The sequence below is a fragment of the Notechis scutatus genome, chromosome 2 (genome assembly GCF_049901735.1).
Source record: "Notechis scutatus isolate UNSWTSFEM ecotype Mainland chromosome 2, rNotScu1.2, whole genome shotgun sequence".
Lineage (NCBI taxonomy): Eukaryota > Metazoa > Chordata > Lepidosauria > Squamata > Elapidae > Notechis > Notechis scutatus.
In genome coordinates, this window is record NC_142010.1 from 186,656,495 (window position 1) to 186,680,008 (window position 23,514).

The 23,514-nt window shown below is 35.2% G+C and overlaps 1 protein-coding gene across 3 annotated transcripts in view; it reads right to left on the reverse strand.

The window, feature by feature from the left end:
• Window positions 1-1,750: 1,750 nt before the first annotated feature.
• The window catches only part of IFT74 (intraflagellar transport 74), a 46,604-nt gene continuing 24,840 nt past the window's right edge, over window positions 1,751-23,514 (reverse strand). For all 3 annotated transcript variants that reach the window (XM_087957615.1, XM_087957618.1, XM_087957617.1), the window contains exons 11-20: window positions 23,313-23,456; window positions 22,080-22,120; window positions 21,163-21,242; window positions 17,509-17,562; window positions 15,803-15,900; window positions 13,447-13,573; window positions 10,338-10,501; window positions 5,800-5,925; window positions 4,005-4,065; window positions 1,751-2,309 (exon numbers count right to left, since the gene is read on the reverse strand). In XM_087957615.1, the coding sequence (XP_087813741.1) occupies window positions 2,194-2,309; window positions 4,005-4,065; window positions 5,800-5,925; window positions 10,338-10,501; window positions 13,447-13,573; window positions 15,803-15,900; window positions 17,509-17,562; window positions 21,163-21,242; window positions 22,080-22,120; window positions 23,313-23,456 (1,011 nt within the window). In that variant the 3' untranslated portion in view covers window positions 1,751-2,193. The remainder of the gene's footprint in view (window positions 2,310-4,004; window positions 4,066-5,799; window positions 5,926-10,337; window positions 10,502-13,446; window positions 13,574-15,802; window positions 15,901-17,508; window positions 17,563-21,162; window positions 21,243-22,079; window positions 22,121-23,312; window positions 23,457-23,514) is intronic.

The following is a 23,514-nucleotide window of genomic DNA, read 5'->3' on the forward strand; positions in this document are numbered from 1 at the left end:
TAGAGGAGGAATAAAAACCAAGAACTAGTCAAAAACAGAACTAGTAGTACTGACAAGGTGGCACTAGTGATGGAGCCAGTGATAGAGTTGAAATGATGGAGCTGTGATGGGCCTGCAATAGAACCAATTAGGGAGCTGTTGTAATAGTTGGTGATGGAATTGTTGATACAAATGTTGGAATTGATGATGGAGACCAGTAATTGAGATGGTGGCACTGATGATGGAGCTAGTGTTAGAATGGTAGAGAGCAATGCAGTGGAGCAGGTGATGGTTGATAGACTGAGCAATGAAGCAAGAGAAGATAAATGACCCAACAATGTGAAACAGGAAAAGAGTGATCATCTGCGCAATGGACACCATACATAATTCTAATTCATAGGACAAGTAGGGACTTCCTGGTAAGGCAGGAGAGGAAAACAGCTGGTTAAATCTGCCAGTCAAAACACATTTCTTCCCTCACTGCAAATTATAATCAGGGGAGCTATCAGGATATCCATCAACCACTTTGCTTAACTTGGTCCATTTTAAAAGCTGTCGGGACAGGATCTCCCACTAACCTCTTTTCAGAGGCAGAATAAAAATCAGCTTTTGGGACAGAGGAAATTCTGCCATTTACTTAGGGTTGCTGCAAATCTCTGTCCAAAAAATGTAGGCAAAACTAGATAAACCAACTTCCTCAATCCCTGTTCCAGATTTATACAATCTATCAAGTCTACTGCAAGCCAGTTTGGCATTGTCTGATAAATATCACTAATTTTCGTACACTTCTACACTTAAAAACTCCCCCCTCATTTAATATAGCACAACCATGAAATAATGTGGGGCTTAGTGTAATATGTGTTATGTCCATGATGGTGAAGCCATTGGCTTGTTTGACTAACCATTTGGAAATGAGCTACTGGGTCCCAACAGGATGCCTGTCATAACATTTGTACTACACAGACAAAATGGAGATTTCCAAGTATGCCATTCTGAGTACTTGGATGAAAGTCAGGAAATAAATGAAATAATAAAAATAAATATTTCCTGCAACGGTCTTTGGTTCATGATGCAAAGAATCAATATAATAACAATGCAACCATCCAATAAGAACAAAAAGCCAAAATCTGTTAGAAATACAGTTCCAAATACTTTGATTTTTTTTAAAAAAAATTGGATTACATTTTTATTATTTTGCATTAGCCCATCTGTGTAACTGTTCTTTAGTCATTCCTGCATTCCTCAGAAATTACCCTGTTACTGATCATCCATTGGAAAGATAAAGCAACATGAAGAAGTTATTATAATTGTGAGGAAACAGAGTCATCTGGCCTGCTGGTATCAGTCAGAAAAACTAGTTACACATTTTTGCTCTGTTTGCTTTTCTTATTCGGGCTTATCAATGGGGTTTAACCAACAGAACATTACTCACAGGAGGATCCCTTAGGAACAAGGGAGATGGGTCAACAAGAAGAGCCGATTTGGTTTTTGCTCATTCACGATGACTCCCTTTTCAACACAGTACTTCTGGTTTGCTGTTTTCTGGATCCCACTGGGAGTTTTATCCTCCTACAGCAAGAATGTGACTCCATAAGAGCCTCATATGCTTCAGATAGAAACAATGCTGTGAATTTTTCAAGTCAGACAGCTTATTTCAAGCTGGAGTCCCTGGATTCCTCAGATACTGAGGGTTAAGAAGTCATTTCTTAGATATACATTTTTGCTACATATGACCTTTACTGAATAATTTTTTGTGGGAAAAAATACAGGATGACTTCTTTAATTTCTTTATTTAATATCCTTATGCATCTTAAACACAATTCAATGTAGAACAATTCTGATATGTCAAGATAAATAGAAATACAGAATAACAACATTTTCTGCTTTTGCAGTTACAACTTTAAGAAGAACCTTAACACTACAGTGTACTTACCATCACACTGTTTTTTTAAATGATGTAAATCAAACTATATTGCTTTGACAAAGCAAAACAAGTGTAAATGAAAGAATCTTCACTGAACAATTGTTTTACAATACAGAATTAACTCAAAGGAAAACAAACAAATGTTCCTGGCATGCTCCCTAGAATACAGGAGGGGGAAAGGCACATAGGTTATACTAATGTGAACTGGAGTGCCTTCAAATGCCAACGTTCTTCAAAATAACTGTATGGAAGTCCTTAATTTGGTCCATCCAGAAGAGGCACAGCTAAGATCAATTCTTGCTGCTCTGTAAAGCTTCTATTATAGTTTTGTTATATTCTGCAACTTCCTTCATCACATTGTTCATTATGGGCTGGTAGTCACTTTCCTGGCTTTTTGTAGCTATAACTTGATCATATCAATTAAGGAAAAAGTTCTTCAATAAATATAAAAGCTACCAATAAAAATGCCATAAACTCCTAATACCAAAAGAACTGAGGCCATACTGGAAAAAAAGTCCTAGATATCTATCCTTTTTTGTGTGTATCACTTTGCCAGAAAGAAAGAAGGCATCCAGGTTGAGAAAACTCAGGAGAATTTTTTCAACAAGATTCGCTCTCATTAACCATGAATTAAGCCAACTTTGCCACTGACAATACGGCAGTAGGTCAAGCTGTTGCAATCATTCTCGACTTCAGGTTAAACCTCACACGATTCAATTAGCAAAATCCATTCTTTTCTAAAAACAATCAATAACCACTTCTGAACCAATCCAGTCATTTTGGAAGGAAAAGGAATATTTGCAGAACATCCATACATGTTGTAGTAACTTATAAAAGTGTGAATTGGCTTCCATTGTATAAAGAATCTGCTCTTTCCCTCACCCATTATATACTCCAGGGTCAAGAAGTTGAGAAAAGGTCTGATCCTCCTAAAAAGTACATTCACACAATACAGAAAGGCATGCCTAAAAACCACAGACAAGAGAGTAAGGTTCTTTTTTCCTGTCATGATTTAGTGTGTTCACACCTGGATTTACTACTGGTGCCAGATGTAGGAAAAAGAAAGGACAGATGTTAAATTACGTCATGCAGGTTTTTTTTTACATGATATTAAAGGAGCCTCTGTGGCGCAGTGGTTAGAGTGCAGTACTGCAAGCTACTTCTGCTGCGGCCAGCTGCCTACAAGCAGTTCAAATCTCACCAGGCTCAAGGTTGACTCAGCCTTCCATCCTTCCAAGGTGGGTAAAATGAGGACCCAAATTGTTGGGGGCAATAGGCTGACTTTATATACCGCTTAGAGAGGGCTGTAAAGCACTATACGTCTAAGTACTAGTGCTAAGTGCTATTACCATCCCTCTGCTTTGTGTGCTGTGTATATCCAATGGCCAATGCTACAGATGCTAATCTCCCTAAAGGTCCTTATGACACTGAAAATTGGTACAGCTCTGCCTCACTGTGACCTCACTAACTCTTTTTGGCCAAAGGCCTCTAAAAATTCTGTAGGTATGATCACAGAGAAGTCCCTATTACACAAAGTTCCTCTCAGAAGTGAGAAGGAACAATGGAAACAATTCATGCTTGCTATGATTATCTGGAAATCCACCCCAGAAAATGACTGAATGGCAAGAACATTCAGTTTTGCAACTACTCATTACCCATCTTGGTGGAGCTTCTATTAGTCAAAATCTTGGTGGAGCTTCTATTAGTCAAAACAAAGCCAATAAACTACATATAAAACCCATAGCAAAGAAGCAACCATCACCCACTCTAAACCAATTGCTGTATTTAACCAAATAACATATTTGCATATTACTTTACACAACAAGTACCATAGGTTATATTTTTGGTTCACCGTGATCTGAGAAGGTAGACAACATACAACAAAATCTCTATTTATGCACCTGATTTACTTTCTTATTAAACTTGGTGTAATTTATAAGTGTTTGATGTATGCCCTTGTATTCAGAAAAAAAAATCTGCACCAAATTTATTCAGAATAAATGTCAGTAAAGCTTAATAAAGACTGGTGCTTTTCAAGAAGTAATAGTAATAATTTGCAGTATCTGACAACAAATACTATTTATGAAAACAAAAAGGATACATTCTTTCATAACAAAATTATTTTGTTCATGGTGTTGCCACTTCCTTTCCAGATTCGTAAGCTGAAGATAGAAAATGAAAAAAATATGGTAATTAACAGGAATAAATACTGTAGTTCCATTTTTTAACACAAGACTGACCTACCCAGGGGTGGGTTTCTACCAGTTCTGTCCACCTCTGTAGAACCGGTAGCTCTGAAGAGCAGTAGACATAGAACCAGTTCTATATCTGCTGATGTTTTTGCCCACTTGCCCACCCAGGCTGTTACCTGACCTTTATTTCCTGATTTTTTCAACTTCAGCTGCCGTGCGAGGCACAGCTGCAGTTAAAAAAGCAGGAAAAAGGGGTTTTTTGAAAGGCTGCTTCTCTGCATGCAGCATGCTGATGACGATTTACAGGCCCACGCCACATGCAGGGAAGCACATAGTAAATCACTGAACCTCGTAAATGACCGAACTGGTAGTTAACCCTGTCGGATCCCACCCCTGGACATACCTTCTATTCAACCTTCTATTCAACTGTTTAGGTACTTGCTTTTTATTAAGCCTTCTGATTAAGACTAATTGCAGTGTAATCTTCTTGTTCTATATGAACATATGTGTATGTGTGCATGTGTGTTTGTGGATAAACACACACACACACACACACACACACACACACACACACACACACACAGGTTTAATGGTTAGGGTGCTGCTTAGAAACCGGGAGACTGCAAGTTCTAGTTCTGCTTTAGATGAACTTGGGCCAGTCATTCTCTCTCAGTCCAACCCACCTCACAGGGTTATCACTGTGAGGAAAATAGGAGGAGGAAAGAGTGGCATGTATGTTCATCACCTTGAATTATTTATAAAAATAATAAAGACAGAATAAATATCAAATAAATAAATAAACACACACAAACTTATTTTTATAGCGACAAACTATTAAAATAACAACCCATCATGGTGAAGATTTGCTTTAGGTAAGGCACAGAATTCTCCTAGTCTGTTTTATTTTGGGGTGGAGGGGGAGGGAGTCAACAATTGCTTCCAAAATATTTTACTCATATTAAACTATAGTATACTCTGCACTATGAGGGAGAAACTTCCTCAGTTCCATAGCTGAATTTCCTGTCTGATGGCAGAATGTGTGATTAAGAACCGGGTCTGTGCTGAGAATAGTCTAACACAATAAGTTAAACAGTGGAATTTTAGCCATTTGCTGAGCATAAATAACAAGGTTATATGGCTATTATATTTATGGCTGCTTCCTAAAAATACTAGCAGCAGTTTGCTTGCCTAATATTGCTGTTCAAGTCTTTGGAATCAAAACATGTATGCTCCTTACAATGAAACTTTCAAAAACATTATGTGGAAGTCAACATGTTTACTTTAAGAATATCTCACTGTAAATGGAAAATTAGAACATAAACCATTGTACACATTAAAACAATTGTCCATTAATATTTGCGTTGGAAAAATACTTTGAATTTTATTTACCAGTAAATAAATGGCACCATGTTTTATTTACCAGTAAATAAATGGCACGTTTTATAATTAATTGTTTTCTGTGCCATACTCAGCATCGAAAATTACTAATTCCTATTATAAAATGTTATATAGCTTTCATGTACCCTATATTACTGCAAAGCAGTAGACTCTATGTTCATTTCAGAAAGCTGAGTTCCATCCTCCTTTTTAATTCAAATCTGCCATCAGAGGTATTTACTATAAAACACTTCATGTGTCCCCCACATGCTAAAGCACTTGTCTCAAGAAGTTTTGAAGCAGTTCAGTGTATCCTTAACAATTTACCTGTGCATGGGTTTCATTCTCCTGGAGCTGCAACTTTAGGGCTTCATATTCTCTATTCAAATGTTCCATAATTTTCTTGAATGCATTCCGATGTTTGGTCAATCTTTCTTTTTCTTCTTGCAGTTTCTTAGCATGAGGAAATTATACAAAGTCAAACTACTCAAGGAGGTAAAAAGTATTTATGTTTATAATTAAGTCTGCAGCACAGCATTTACCATAAAGAGCACATAAAATGAGATAGAGCTGATTTTTCAGAATATGACTGAATTGGCCAGCTTTTGTTTTGAATTGGCCAATTTTGTTTTAATATTTGATAACTGGTAAATGAGTCAATATTTAAATCCCTTCTGTTTCTCCTTTATGCTAAGAGCTGTTGCCCAGGTGAAGCTTTTAAGTTATTCTAACTTTAGCAAGTGGAAAAATAGAAATGAGAAGATTTGCATGAATCTGGACTTCTAATTTCTTTAGAAATCATACCTTTTATGTGAATCATTTCTTTCTCATTCTCTGTGCTCATGCACTCACTGTAGATTTAATTTTGATTCCCAGCCAGTGTTTATGAACACATTGGCTTCTGCTATTTTTTCCTAGCTTTTACTTTCTAACACATTTCCTCTTCTCATAAAATCTTTTGTTCACAGTAATAAATAGTACTTAAATACTGAAACACTTGATATAAATAATGCACAATTAGAATAAAGGATCTAAGGGATTACAGGATTGTAAAAAGGGAGGTACTATTCCAGATCTATCTGAGATATATAGTAGGATAAAACTGGAATGGTTAATAACATATTGAAGGAGGACACAACAAACTCCAATCCCCAAGACAAATTAAGCAGGAAGAATGTATTGTCCAATAAAGCTTCACCTGGGGAACAGCTCTTAGCATAAAGGAGAAACAGAAGGGATTTAAATATAGACTCATTTACCAGTTATCAAATATTAAAACAAAATTGCTAAAGTGAATCTGAAATTTTATTTTCACCAGGGAAAACGTGACACAAAACTATCATAGCTGTATGTACTTTTAATCTGTTAAAGCTAAGAACAAAAGGAACAGTTAGAAAGTAGGATTCATTGTGTATAGGATAAGAAAAATAAAAAAAGGACTAACAGTGATTCAGAAACAGATGCTAGTGCAAAAAATATAGGCATGGTTGTTTATCTACTATACCGGGTTTTTGTCATAGAACAGTGCTTGTTGAAAGAATTGGACTAGCTGCTGATTTAACTGAGTTTAATGCTTTAGCCTTAATTTATCTATAAAACTTTATGAATTCTCCCAATTAAATGTCATATTATGGATTCAAGGAAATGTGCCTTTTCTATCACAGCTCCTGTCTTTTAGAATAGCATTCCCCCAGATATATATATGGCTCCCACTTTTCCAATCTTTTCTAAGTCCCTTAAGACCTGATTCTGCTCCTGGAACTGGGTTTAGGGTATTGTAGATCCTCTATCATGATTTTTTTGAATGTGAATGTTACTGTTCTTGAATTGTCCAGGAAATTATATTTCATTATGCTATGTTTTTAATTGTGTTTTAATTACACATTTGATATTCTGAAAGCTCCTAAGAGTTTTCTTGGAGTTAGGGTTAGGGTTATGTTCGCTTCATATCAGAGTCCTTCCTGCTTATATCTATCAGAAGCTTTCTTAGTTGTGTCATATCCTGCAGATATTTGTCTAGCAGGAATAGGATTTTTTGCATTGTGTCTTTATGTTGAACAACAGGAGATAAGCCACCTATTTTATTCATTCTGTCATTCCAACATTTTATATTTATTTTATATGCCACTATTTTATATTGTACCCTATCTTATTAATCAACTATCAAATGTGCTATTTACTTTTATTACAATCGTAATACTAGGTAGGAATAGTATAAAAGTAGAATTAGAATTTACCATATAATTTAGTACTATAAATTATGGTAACATATTTAAGCTAAGAAAACCATACATACAAATACTAGTGAAGGTGGAATAAAAGCTGGGTGGATTCCATACCAAACACTATTAGCATTTAACATAACCTCAATCTTGTATTGTATATTTTAAATTTGATGTCATATAGAGCAGTGATCCCCAACCTTTTTGACGCCGCGGCCCGGTACCGGCATCAGCTGGGCGCCGCGCCCGGTACGGCATCAGCTGGGCGCCGCCATCTTTTTGATGAAAAGTGCTTCCGTGACCTCACCGGAAGCACGTTTCATCAAAAAAGATGGCGGCGCAGCGCTTCGTGAGCTTTTCCGGGTAGAAATGGCTTTCTACCCGGAAAAGCTCATCGAGCGTAGCGCCGCTTATCTTTTTGATGAAACGTGCTTCCGGTGAGCTCTACCGGAAAAGCTCACCGGAAGCACTTTTTCATCAAAAAAGATGGCGGCGCCCAGCAAGCCAGCGGCCCGGTAGGAGTTGTTCCGCGGACCGGTACCGGTCCGTGGACCGGTGGTTGGGGACCCCTGATATAGAGTATGCCTTATTTTAACTGTGATGCTTCTTTATTGTATATTTTAAATTTTATGTCATATAGAGTTTGCCTTATTTTAACTGTGATGCTTCTGACATGAATAAACAATAAACAAACATAACATCAACCTATTTTGCATTACTGGCAGCATATGAACCCTTTAAATCAGGGGCATCAAACTTGGGGCCCGGATGCATAACACGCTGGCCACACCCACTCCTGGTTTAGTGAAGGGGGGAAAAACTTGCGATATGTCACGTGACAACAATGCGTCATCGTGAGTTTGACATCCCTGCTTTAAATCATCATTTACACCAATACCACCTTCTCCTTTCAGGCACTTTTAGTTCTGTAAGGTAAGGAAACATAATTGGGATAGTCTGAAAATGCACCTTTTTACAAAAAGAACAAAGCAATGGGGGAGTGATTTGGAAACAACTGATCCCACTGCAACAGAAAAGAGGGAGAGTCCATTTTGATTGGGTTTATTTATTGCCCATTCTAAACATCCATTCCTACAACGAATCACCACTAATTTTACAGTATTTCTTTCAAGTGAGAAGACTGTTGGCTGTATAAGGAAAAAGTTATATGTTTTTTTTTTTAGAAAAAAATGTAATGACTTTTCAATTTTAGGCATAAAATGGTTTCTATTCTAAAGTACGTTATTTTTTTTACCAGTCTGATTATTAAGCTTCTAGCAGGAAGAATGGGAAGCCATTTGTAGCAGCTGGCTTGTATCTTGGGTTGCAGTAGTAAAAATGTGAGTATTGCAACTATTTTGAATTATTACTGACACATCAAATGGCTCTGCCATACTCAGTTGAGATAAGATAGGGGGAAATCACCCTGCCTTATTTAACAGTGCTAGCCTACTGGAAGTGGTGGAGCATAATCCTACAAAAAGTGATTATATAATAAAAGCAGTTTCTATATATGCATTTTAGCCGGCCAAAGACTATTTAATGTCAAACATTTTAATCTGCATTTTGAAGAACTGGTTCTCAATCATATTTCCCAATTGTTTTTTAAAGAGTTATCACATGGAAAAGAGAGAGTGAACTTATTCTTATTGTCCCAGAAGGCAGAACTGGAATCAGTGACTTAAAACTATAGGTAATCCTCATTTACAAGTAGTCCTTGTCTTACAACAGTTTGTTTAGTGACCATTTGAAATTATAATGGCACTGAAAAAAGTGACATGCCTCTTTTTCACATTTATGACTGTTGCAGCAGGTCACATGATCAACATTTGGATGCTTGGCAGCTGACTCATATTTATGATGGCTACAGGGTCCTGGGGTCATGTGATTCCCTTTTGCGAACTTGGGGGAAGCCAGATTCACTTAACAACCAGATTACTAACTTTACCACTGCAGTGACTGGCTTAACAACCATGGCAAGAAAGGTTGTAAAATGAGGCAAAATTCACTTAACAAATGTTTCGCTTAACAACAAAATATGTGAGGCTCAATTGTAGTTGTCAACCACAACTGGAACTGCCAATTTGGCCTTTTAAGCAGGATGATTAATCACTAAGTGAAACTGTGGCTGAGCTTTTTACTTCAGTTTTCCTCGGGTTTACAGATCTGTGGAGGTCATAAATGTGAGAATTGTTTGCAAAGGGACTTTTTCATCTCCACTGTAGCTGAAAACAGTAGCTAAACAAGGCTGTCGCTAAATAAGGCCTACTTATATAAGAAAACTACACAACAGGAGGAATTTCCTGACTGTATCATCCAGTGGAATAGGCTATCGCAAAAAGGGCAAAGTTCTCCTTTGCTAGGTGTCTTCAAAGAGAGGCTTGGTAATCATCTGTCAGAGATACAATACTCTAGTACAGGGGTCTCCAATCTTGGCAACTTTAAGACTTGTGGACTTCAAGTCCCAGAATTCCTCAGCCAGCCTTGGTAACTGAAGAATTCTGGGAGTTGAAGTCCACAAGTCTTAAAGTTGCCAAGGTTGGAGACCCCTGCTCTAGTAGATCCAGCAATGAGCAGAATTGGATTAGATGACTCCCAATATCCTTGTAACTCTATGGTTTTAGGATTTGGACTACTGATTACCTTTTTCTTTTCTTCTCCTGCTGTTTTCAGAGCAGGCAGATTGTTATATACTTCCAGGTCCTTGGTCATCTGTTCAATTTTTTCTTTGAGTGAAGTTAGTTCATCAACCATCTTTCCCTCCAATAAGCCCATCTTCTGGAGGTCCATTTGGAGTCTCTGACTATCTATATAACAAATGAAAACCTTCTAGTATGCATTACTGACATATTTTCCATCCCAGAACACATTTACTTATGTCCAAGAAGACAACCAAGTCCTACTTGCCTTATTCACCTTGGCATTGATCCAGCAAAGCTCTCAAGAATGTTATCTTTTGCATACAAATATCCATTATCTGATGAACTAGCAGTATGGCAAAGACTGGTGCTGAAATAGTTTACTGCTTGCAGCAAAAGCTGCCAAACTGAAATTAAGACTGTTATTCTTCATTTATATCTGTGACTAAAATGAAGAACAATAAAAAATCCATTGCCTTCCTTACCTTTAAACTATCCAAAATGTTATAAACTCCTAGAGATTATGTTGATAATTTAGAATAAAAAATTACTATGATTCAAATAAAAGCCGATCCTTTGTATACCAATTTTGTTGACTCACTATGCAATCCATCGGATATACAGCTTTGAGGCCATATTTTAAAAATGTTTTTAAATATCAAACTTACATTCAGCTGCTACACAATGCAAGCTGTGGTCTGGCCATTTTTATTGTAAAAATAGACATATTATGTCCAGTTTTAAAAATACCAAATCCTTAGATACTTCAAGAATAATAACGGAATCTGAGTATATATGAATACTCATTTCCTCTTGTGCATGATCTCATCTGGGAATATCAGGCAGACTTACTGATACCTCAGAATTACCTGGGTGTATACTGTAGATTGAAGGATTTTTTAAAGGTATCAATGCAAGATATGGAGGTATCAAATTAGCATGCTGGAGGAAACGGTGCATATCATCATGATTTAAAATCCTCATGCTGTATTGTTGATACCTTTCTTAGAATATGGCTTAACTCCTTGTCTCGGAGTTGATCATCCTATTCTCCTGGCTGACCTGAAGATACATGCGTTGTACTCAAAAATAATGATTCAAGGATTCAAATTCCTGCATTGTGGAATGTCTGAGAACTGACAAAAGTACAGGCACAGCTATTTTAAATTAAAAATTTAAAAATCTATTGTGGATGGACACATAGTCAGCCAGCTGTTCATATTGGTTTTGGCATTTTTGGGCACATACTGCATTTAGCCCTTCCCAAGGACTGGGATAGGTGGATGTTTGTTATTTAATAATATTGAAGGTATTGTTGCAGGAGGTAAGTTGTTCCAAACAAAGCTGCCTTTTGCAATTAACCAATGGTGATTTTGACAATTGCTGATGATCAATGTTGATGGTGCTCAAGTAATACCCTTAAACGTTTTGGAATTGCACCCAAAGCATCTATTACAATTAATACTATCTTTACTATTTCTTGTTTGCTGAACAATTGTTCACACCTGGTGAAGAACATCCAGATTCCAATCTAAAACCATAGAAAACTGTTGCTAAACAAGTACAAGCAATATCAAAAGAGCAACAATTTGGGGATAAGACAGGCTGTTTTGCTGAACAATCTGGAGGTTCTAATTTTCTTCATCCAAACACCATCCTAGAATAAAAAAAGGAAAGGAAAAGGGGGAAAAAAAACAACCCTTCTCTCTGGGAAGAGACAGGAAGAGGATGCAGTCCAGTTCCTTCTGATATGCCACTAAGTCACAGACTTCAGCAAGCAATGTGTACATAGTAGCAAATTCTGAGACAAAATTGCTTTTGTGCTTTGACCTAGGGAAACGTTAGTGGGAAATGCTGCCATCAGCAAATCTGTTTACTCACAGAAGTTTCCTTTAAGGAGGGAAAGGCAGACTACTCTGTAGTGGTATTTTACACAAAGAGGGAACTTGTAGCCTCGAAGAACTTTTCTAAAATATGGAAGACTTGTTACTAAGCAAATAGCAATGTGTAGATTATAAAAGACATGATTTCAAAACCAGCAGAGTCTCACCATCCTTTTATAGTGGGTTAAACAAATCAGCAACCATAATAATAGACTAAGCAGTTTTAAGAGAACTAAAACAGAATAAAAATTTGCCTTGTTTGCCTGCCTTTTTCATCTTGCCTTTAAATTGCATCTCATATTTTTTTTACAGTGTGATTTTGGTTTTAAGAGCTGGCTAAGAAGGAGAGAATAACCACAGATTCACTATGGTATAATCAACTCCACAAATGTTTCCATTCAGAATGCACACAAACTGTACAGAATATCTGACTCCTAAAATTATTTGTTCTGAAATTAATATATCTGAAAATTGATAGTGCTTTTATTTTTATTCACAATCTGTAAAATCTCAATGCTTGTAACATTATTTGATACCCAACAGCTTATGGAAGATGTAAATAAAACTACTTTTGAAACAGTATATCCATATATCCAAATGTTTGGGGAAATCAGCAGTATTTTCCTGATTCTATATCAGTTTCAAAAATTTTATTTAAATGTATATGGTAAATTTGTTTCTATCTATACAATGCAAGGAAAATACATAAAAAGCATAACTCTAATCATTCAACCCACAGAAAAATAGAAAGCAATATAATTTTGATAGGCAATCAGCTTTTTTATTATTATTTTTATCATTTTCAGCTTGTACCATCAAACAAAATTCAATAAAGAGAGCTAGACAATTAATCAACTTGAGATATTACCATAATTTGCTTGAATCATAGTTCATCAAACAAGTTCACCGTGTACTTATGGAGCAGGGAAAACTAAAGACACTGCTTCTCAAAGATCCATAGATAACTTTACTATAAGCATTTTTTTTCTTTTCCAAATACAACATTCCACAAATAGCGTCTTAATTTTTTTTCATAAATCTTTCCTCTCACTACTCCCTAATAGAATTTATAAGTTTAGCTACTTGTCCAATTAAAAATCTTTCCCAGTGCTAAAATCTTAATGATGAACAGAGAGCATGAACTATGAAACAGCTGAGTCCTTGAGATATAAAAGGGGAAGTTATTTTTTGTAATGGAATAAATACATCTCAAATGTATTCTTGTCTTACCTGTACCCAGATTTTTAGCTGTACTTTGTGATTTTTGCATCTCACTTGATTTGAAAGTGAGATCTTCCTGCATCATCTTCAATTCTTGATTTGTTACAGAAGATATCTGCTTCATACGACTTACATTCTGCATATTACAACAACAACAACAACAAAAACTCTTTCCAAATGTGTTGCCATGCCTGGAGGTGGATCAATAAAAAATCTTTTTCCATAATTATTATATCAGTCATAGTAAATGCCCTTTAGAAATGTAAATATTAGAGAATATATCTCAAACTGCTGTATTATTCATACAAATGGTTTTATTACTTTACTTTACATAATGTAAACTCATGACATAATGAGTCAAAGCTAAAGATAAACAAAATATTAAAGGCTTACAATAATTTGAGGAAATTCAATCAAGGATACGAGTAGTCCTCGACATAAAACCACAATTGAGTCTGAAATTTCTGTTGCTAGGTGAGACATTTATTAAGTGAGTTTTGCCCCATTTTATGACTTTTCGTGTGACAGTTGTTAAGCAAATCACTACAGTTAAGTTAGTAACAAGGTTGTTAAGTGAAACTAGCTTCCCCATTAACTTTGTTTATCAGAAGATCTCAAAAGGTGATCACATGACTCCAGGACACTGCAATTGTCATGAATACAAGTCAGTTATCAAGTGTCTGAATTTTGCTCATGTGACCATAGGGATGCGGCAACAGTCGTAAATGTGAAAAACAATCCTGTCACTTTTTTCAGTGCAGTCACTAAATAAACTGTTGTAAAACTACCTGTACTTGTTTCTTGCATAAATAACCCTAACCCTTATGTTATGAAAAACATCTTCACAGGCAATGTATCCTAAAGGAAAACTGTTTCTGAAATATTAATGGGACAATCAGAGTCTACTTCAGAAATTGAGACAGCCAGTTTTAAAGGAAGCTATTTTAACTACAACCTGGCACCTTAATCAGTTTCCAGTGAATTGTCTTGTATCTGCAAAAGTGCTAATAAAACATTAAGTCTTTTACACATTTGGTGTAAGGGCAGTTGTTAGCCAAGAATATGAAATGTAATTAGTGCATGGCTTAAGTTGTGTTAGGATGGTTTGGAAACATAAAAAGCATATCTGATAATCACTGTTCTGTTTCATGCCATGTGCGATTGATTGCAATATGAGGTCATTTTTTCTTTTTTTACACCTAAGTCAAAAAAAGGAAGGAACAAAAGTGATGAGGAAAAAGGAAAGTGCAGAAGCAAGATCAATTCTATGGAACCCATTGACTTCCTATGAACTATGTTTTTAAAACCCCTAAAAATGTAACCCTACCTTAATTAAGTGCTAACACAAATGTTAAATAAACCAAAGAAGAATTCTCTGTTCTAGGGACTAAGCTCTGAAACAGGCTTAAAATGTGTTTCAGAACGATCTTGGTGTAAAAAGAGAAGTCACCATTTCAGGACGAAAAAGGCTAAAGCAAGGCTAGACTCTTCACTTCTTAACTGTGTTTACTTGAAAATCTATATTAGGAAGGAAGAAATCTCAGTGCCTTCTTTTGACTTCTCCAACTGTGGTTCACATCCCTTAAGGAGCTCTGATAAAAATGTAAAGGAGTCTGCACTTACTCCTACGCTACCTAGACATGGAGTGTGCTGGTACCAGACCAAGCCGTATGCAGGATCCAGCTGCTGGAACATTCTTCAATAGCCTTTGCACTCACTGTAAGGACTCCTATGAAACCCCCTACTTACTCCTGAGTACTCTCCAACACAAAGCTCATTTTCCTTCTATGCCAAAATGACTCTTCCTGGGGGATAACCCTGAGCATGGATGTCCATTCCAGCCAGTGAAATATTGCTTCTCCTTTCCTTTTTGTGATAGGAAACTGACATGCCCTGGTTGCCTGTCTTTCTGAAGCATATTCTCAAAGTGCTATACTTTCTTAAGGTGGCTGCTCTCAAGATATGAAGACAGCCATCTCCTTGGTAGCAGTTACTAGTGAGGACTTTTCTTTCCTTCCTGTACCCATATAAAATAGCTTCCTTCCTTCCTCTTTTATATGCAGTTCATGATAGAGAGAGAAATATCATACAAATTCAAGTATTATCTTAGAGGGTCATAAATCTGAGAATTCGTGACACTAAACTGCTGTTAGATTTACTCTTCCTTTGCATTCTGAAGAAATACAAATACAAAGAAATAAAAAATCCATGTTATTATCAAATGGCTTTATTATTTCACAGGGTGATTTTCAACTTTATTTAAAATTAAGTAATAATTGTCAGGATTTTATTTGTTTGGGAGAGATGTATGCCATCTATATTTCCTTAATAGTAAATTAGGATTTCAAGAGGGATTACTTCTTACCCGACTCGAGTGCTCTAAAAGTGCCACAATATTGGCCTCTATCTCTGATTTCCGTTCCAGTTCCTGGTTCTTTGTCTCTTCAAAAGATTCGAGAAAGTCTAAAGATTTTTTTTTTAAAGATAGAGGAAGCTATTGTTTACAATAGGAACAGCAGAGAAGTCCTGCAGCATTGCTTAAAATTGCACTTTGAATGTTAAACAGGGAGTTTAAAATCAGAAAATAATTCAATGAAAAAACAGTTCATATGGAAAGTACAATGAGAATCAGTTATTCAATTGTCACTCAATTGACACTTGAGCTCAATCTGGCAAACTAGCAAATAATAGTATAAACACATTTCTAAGATATTTAATGCATCAATTACATTCCATCTGGACTCCTGTAACACAACCTATTTATCTACTGTAACATAATCTCTGAAGAATATTCAAAAATTTAAGCAGAATGCTACACCTTATTGATTGATTTTTTTTTTCTAACAAGAGTTTCACTAGCTAAAATACTATTTCCAAATCCAGTTGGAAATGTTGATGATGATCCATAAAACCATATATACAAACTGTATGAAAGACCCTGAACCTTAAGATTGCCTGGGGAATACCAATGTTCAAACAGAGGAACTCTTTACTAGCTGCTTCCAGATTCTGGAAATTCTTCCAAAAAATGTGGCAATTCAAGTAGAAATTAGGAGAATTGAGGTCATCCACACCATCACCCAAGATTGGGCAACAGCTCCCAACATTTACAAATACTGTGTGACTGCTTGTTTAAATTGAAGAAAACTTTCTGTCCTGAGTTTTTAACTAAGTCACAGTATGCCCGAAAACTGATATCTGGAGAGCTTTCGGAGCAAAGGTTCAAAATGGAGGGTAGCTGTGGGAGTGCAGCTGTAATATGACCACAGAACTTTAGCAATATTGAATTCAGTAGAAAGCTTTGGCTCATATGGGGTTCCAAAATTTGTACCAGAGTTCCTATACGTGCTCAGCAGCTCCCTACATAAAAGGGTTTTGTTAAAATAGACTAAATGCTTCCTCATCAATTTCTCTTGGCAAAGTAACAATCTATAGAATTCTTGAAATGAAATTAACTTAAGAAATTACTATTCTTCATTAGCCACTGTCTTGCCAAATTTCTGTTTTCTTTTATAATATTTTTCAATACATAAGTATTTCAATTTACTTTTAGTTTCTAATAATTTATTTGAAATTCAGAAGACCTGAATGTGAACCAATTTTTACTCGATGTGATGCCATAAATCCCGTTATCATGTGGGAAACTTGAAGAGTTGGACTTACTAGTGAGATTAGCATTCATACCAAGTGACTGATGATGTAGTCTAGCTTTCACTTACCTGAGACTAAAGGATAAAAAACACCGATAAGATTTTTTTCTGAGTAGACATATTAACAAAATAACAGAGTTGGATGGGGCCTTGGAGGTCTTCTAGTCCAACCCCCTGCTCAGGCAGGAAACCCTATACCATTCTAGACAAATGGTGATCCAATCTCATCTTAAAAACTTCCAGTGTTGGAGTGTCCACAACTTTTGGAAATAAGTCTTTCCAGCGATTAATTGTTCTAACTGTCAGGAAATTTCTCCTTAGTTCTAGGTTGCTTCTCTCCTTAACTGAATATTAAAATGAATGTTTTCAGGGCACTAAATGTGAAGTGTGCATTTTACATATGTTTATAAATCTTACTTACTATCCATGCTTTCCTCTCTCTTCTTCAATTCTTTATATTTCAGATTTTTTTCACCTACAAAAAAAATTTAAAATTAAACAATTAATACTGCAGTTATTTTGTATTGACAGATTAGGGTACAGGTAACCTTGGTTAATGATGGTAAATAGGACTAGAATTTCCATTACTAAATGATGCAATCAGAGTGCAATGTTACATTACCTTATTCCTTAGCAATGGAAATCTAGGCAGTTCCCAGCGCCATCATTAACCAAATCCCACTGGTTGTTAGGCAAGGACCCACCCGGATTCAAACCATTCCCGACTTGGTCCCTCCTAGCCGTTGAGCCTCACTTCTTAATTTCTTTCAGAAATTGCTTTTTAATTGTTTTGTAGTTACTGAGAATTATTATAATGACAAGTTATTTTATAGTACCGGGTGAATCTCCTTCAGTCCTTAGCAAAAATAAATAAATAAATAAAAAATAAAACTTTAAGAACTTAGAAAAATTATTATTAATTTGGAATAAAAAGCAAAACGGTGATTAGAATTTTGATTTTGGACAGTTATAAATGGATTATAAATGGACCACAACTGTGGTGGCAAACCTATAGCACCTGTGCTACAGGTGGCACTCAGAGCCCTCTGTGGGCATGTGCGCCGTTGCCCCAGCTCAGTTCCACTGCACATGTGCATGTGCCTCTGCTGCACATGTATGAGGGCAGGGCGCATGTGTGGGGGTGGCTTTAAAAATTACAGGCTACAAAAATGATAATAAAAAAGATGCTGTATACAAATGGATATAGGAATGAAGCTGGCTGATATCGTAATAATTAAAGGGGATAAACAAATAACAAATCAAGAAAACAATCTTGATAACTTTCCTATATTGAATTTACAAAAGAGTCTTGTTAAAGTTTTGAAGGCTTTTGTGAGAAGGATAAGAAAGAAAAAAATGAAAAGAAATCAAATTCTAGGATAGTATTTGAAAGGATAAAGGTCTAGATTATTAAAACTAAAAGGAAGGAATACAAAATGAGTTAATTTGATCAAAGTTAAAGTAGATATTGTTATCTCTGCAAACCTTTAATGGACTTTTCTGACCAAGACTGAACAAGGTTTTAAAGATTTGTTTATAGATAAGAGATGAGAGATAGGGAGAAGAGACCATTTGTTATAATTTTAAGAAAAGACGAGTTACTAAAATTGTCTATATTTCTTCCGATGAAAGGAGAAGTAATTTCTTTATATATTTTCTTTTTTACTACAATATTCTTATTTTTTCTTTCCTTTCTATTTGTTTTTGTCTTTTTTCTTCTACTTTTTTCTTTTTGCACTTTCTTTTTCTTTTAGAAAAATCCATTCTTTTAATTTGTATTAGTTTTTTAAATAGGTTATTCAAATTATTATTTAAAAAACAAACAGATTTGAATGGCCACACTTGCAATATGGACAGCAGCCTCCCTGTTGATATCAGGTTGACAGTGACCTCTATATTATTGGCCTTCTAGAAACTGTTAAAAATGGAATAATGTTGAAGGACAAATGGTGAAAGAAATGACGCTGATCTCTGACATATGGTTTTAGTATTTTGTATTAAAAGCCTTTAGGAAGGCACTTAAGATCCGGCTCTTCCTACAGGCTCTGTGTTACATTGGTATGTGGCCACTAATCACTAGCAGTACTGTAATATATTTGAATCTATTTCCTCCCTTCATTCTTTTCAATGTCTATATTTTCATTGTTTTTAATCCATTATAAGCGGCCTAGTTATGAAGTGGGTGACCTTGAAAATTGATTTACTAAACCATTGTATATTTAAGACTCTTTTTTTTAAACCACAGATGTTTTATTACACCACTGTATGTTATTGTAAAGCACTAAGAGTCCCGTTGAATGCATTGGGAACAAATTGAAAGATAAGTAAGATGCATTTGATTTAATACATGATATATCTCTTCCATAGCATACTTCTATGATATACACACTTTATTTATGATAACTGTAATCTCTGTTGACTTACAAAAATGGCAGATTCAAAAATTTAAAATAAAGCATGTAATACAAGTAGATATCAGCTTCAAAACCTAAAGAAAAAATGGAATGCATAAGCTAAAAATAAACCATATTAGAACTGACAGTCCCGCCTTCTCTTTTCCCTGTAATATAGATGACATTCCCACTGCTTGCATTTATAAATTATAAATATGTGCACTGTTCTAAGAGACATTTTTTAACATCCTGGTAACTAGGGGTCTATTCCTTGTCAATACTTCCTTCCATGATAGGAAAAAAATACTGAAAATTAAAATCTAATTTGCTTTCATGAACTGACCATATAGACTGAGGCTTAAACAAAACAAAAAATCTTTGGAAAATATTTTATGAAAAATAGCTTCAGTTATCAAGCTATAAATAGTAAAACAATTTCTTACCATCTACAGTCATCCAAGCAATATAGGAAAACGATGCAAAAAGTGTATGAAAATAAAACAGATAAAAGCAGAATGATGGAATTACTATGGAAAGGCTAAAATCAAGTACTAATTATATGATCAAACTTAAGAATAAAAGAAAGAAAAACAACACTGTTTAAGTCACACTTCTAAGGAGATAGCATTAAGATAATTAGTTCCTTTTAGTTATTAAATCAAAACATATATCTGCATGTACTTATTTTATTTATCTAAGGGCATTTAAATGACTCCCCAAATCAAATAACATGACTTGGGCAGTATATAAAAAGGAAAGGAAAAAAAATCAACCAATAAACATAAAAAACTTGAAAAGTCATTAAATCATGAAGGCTGATTTTACTGTAACTTCTCAAATTGGGAATTCTATTCAACTGATCCAACTGTTTGAGGAAAGAGCCAGATCTCAACTGCTGCCATTGAAAAGGCATGGCTTTTGGGTTCCATAAAATGGCACCATTTCAGTGAAGCAACCCAGGGTGTACCCTCTGTATAGAATATAAGCATCGTTGGGTGTCACTGGATTACAAGCTCCCACAATAATCCCAGATTTGGGAAGCACGAAGGTGGAAAAGGCTACATTATTAATTGAAATGCTGTTTTTTTCTAACTGCATGGGACTCAAAAGATTTCACGATACATATGCAGAGAATTACCCACATTCACATTCTTCCAAATAGTCTTGCTTACACAAAGCAAGTCAGAAGACCACCCGTATACATTGCAAGGATTAATTTATGTTGGAGTTCTTCTGCATGATTGTAGAATTTGAACAACTTTTATTAGAAAGGATTAATTTTTGGCTTACTTTGCCACATCATCATTCTTTTTTCATTCACAGTGATATACATTCTTTAAAGTCTTTTGAGAAAAGAGATATTTCCAGACAGCTAACAAGCCATCAGGTGCAATATACTATAAAGCTTTGTTAAACATCTTTTATAGATGTTTTAGCAGTAGGAAAATAGATAGAAGCAGAAGGAAACTACAGGAAGGTAACAAATGGAAATAATTAACATATATGAGTAGGGAATAAAAATATTGTACAGATTCATGCAGTTTGCATGTATGAGCACATTTTAGTATCTACTCACAATTCATAGACTCTACCTGAATATAAATAATCCCCATTACTGAATCAACTATAATAGAACATTTAAATACAGTTTTGAAGAGTCAGGTCTTAAAGCCTTCTTTCACCTTGGTGTTCCTCTAAATCCATGTCAAGCTGCCGGATTCCTTCATTGAGATGGTTGATTTTTTCTTTTATCTCTGTTAGCCTAAAACAATGTATAAAGTGCATAGTGATAACTATAAACATGCAGCTTTAGACACCAGCTTTTGGCAAAAAGTACCGAATAAATAGCTTTCAGACTAACAATAAAACAGCAATGTCTTTTTCTCATAACACATTTTCACTTCTGTATATTCTTGAACTGAGTTTACACAATTTTACCTAAACAAGATTAATTTTGTAGAGAATGACGAACATAAGAATTTCTTATGTTAAATAATGGGTCCCCCTGCTGGCTAAAAGATTTCATTACAATAATGTTACAACAGAGTAATGCTTCTTTACCTCACTTTCTCAAATTAAGTTTGATTTCAGAGACAAATGTACATAAACCGTTAATTAAAGTAATCCAGTTAACGTATTTAAATTTAAATGTGATATTGTATATAAATTTAAATGTAATCCTGTATTTATACAAGGGAAGGCATTTTTTTGTTTATAGCTGCCTTTAATGACAGGTATCATCTTTAAAATCTCTTCCCTCTATTTTTTCTTTGAACAATATGAATAATCATATGATAGTGAAGCATATCTCATAAGCAATCAAAATGTCTCCTGTTGCATTACTTATTACTATTGTCTTATTACTATACAGTAGTATTACCTAGTTAAGGCATCAGATACTTTAATTCCAACTCCATTTTCACATATGATTCTTCAGAATATTTCAACAAGCAAGTCATAAAAACAGCCCTGCTTCTTTTTACAGTCAATGGGTACAATACACAGGACTGACAAATCTTCCAACGATATGTGGATGTAAATGAAACTGATTTTATAGCAGACATTAAAAACTAGAGGAGAAATATAGAAAAACACTCACTGCCTCTCCATGCTTGCAATTTCTTGATTGTCTTCCTTCACCTTAGAAAGAGATAACAGTAACATAACATATTTCTTAACGACCCAAATAAATTACTCAATTATGGAAAGAATGATAAGAATGCTGGCTTGGCTATAGAAACAGATTGATATTACTTGTATTGTCTAAAATTTACTGAATAAAATAAAATCATCATACCTTTCAGTATCATAAATATGTGAATATTAGAAAAAGTGATATATAAGTAGTCTCTGACTTACAACTAAAATTGAGTCCAGAATTATAGTTATAAGTTATTGTGGTAATAAGTCAAGGCATCATGTGACTGGGCTTAATTTTTTTTACATATTTTGTGATAGTTATTAAGAGAATGCAGTGGTCATTAGGCAAACATGGCAGTTGTTAAGTGAATCCATTTTCCCCAGTGGGAAAGTAAAAGCTGGAAATCAGCAAAACACATTTCAAACCAGGGTCATGTGACCATGGGATGTTGCAAATGGCTTTAAAAGGTGAACTTGTAACTTCGAAAATAGGTTGTGCTCAAGGAGGTTCATCTTAACTTCGACTAGTTGGTAAGCAACAGGTTGCAAGTCGATGACTACAGGATTGTAAGTCTTACCTATAGGGCCAGAAATGTCTCCAATTTCTGCTAGAAATATATCTGCTCAGATATTCACTGATGATGATGGTTTGGGATCCAAGAGACACAGAACCAAACCCAGACTAGTACAAATAGCATTCTTGGAGATATCCTCTATTTACTTCACATTTTTGGTCAGCTACATTGCACTGGAGGCTTAGCTAGTTTTTCACATCTACTGCTACTAAATCAGGTTTTCATAATCTTTTAGTTACACCCTTGATGTTTTTCAGCTATCTAAATATGATACATTTTATTATCTTTCAACCTTAGTTCAGTATTTCAGTCTATCAGAGAAGAGAAAATAAATTGTATAACATAGACATACTTATTTATTGCCTTCTCAATTCTTTTTATGATATGTGAATACTAAGTCACAATCAACATGTCACCTTTCAAACGAAAGAGAATACAGTCCCTTTACAAAAGTGTTAGCTCTGTTGGTCAAGGTCACCAAGCTGCAATCATTACATCTGCTGGCCTAGAGTCATGAAAGTGTGGCTTTTCTACATTAACATGACATGTAAGTACTCTAGGCCTTTATTTCTACCTGTTAATTGAGCCTTACAAATATTACAAAGTATTTTTTCTACCTGTTTTAATAGTCTTTCTCTCTCCTCCTGGGGAGATCCCATGTTCTTGTCCTCTGCAATCATTTGATCTCGATGTTCCTCAAGACCATGGAGCTTTTCATACAGCTGTAAGGCCTCTTGTTTAATTTGGGAGTGGGTAATTTCCTAGAAACAGAATACATGCATGTGGTATTTTGTATTTATACAACTGAAATAAAAAGTA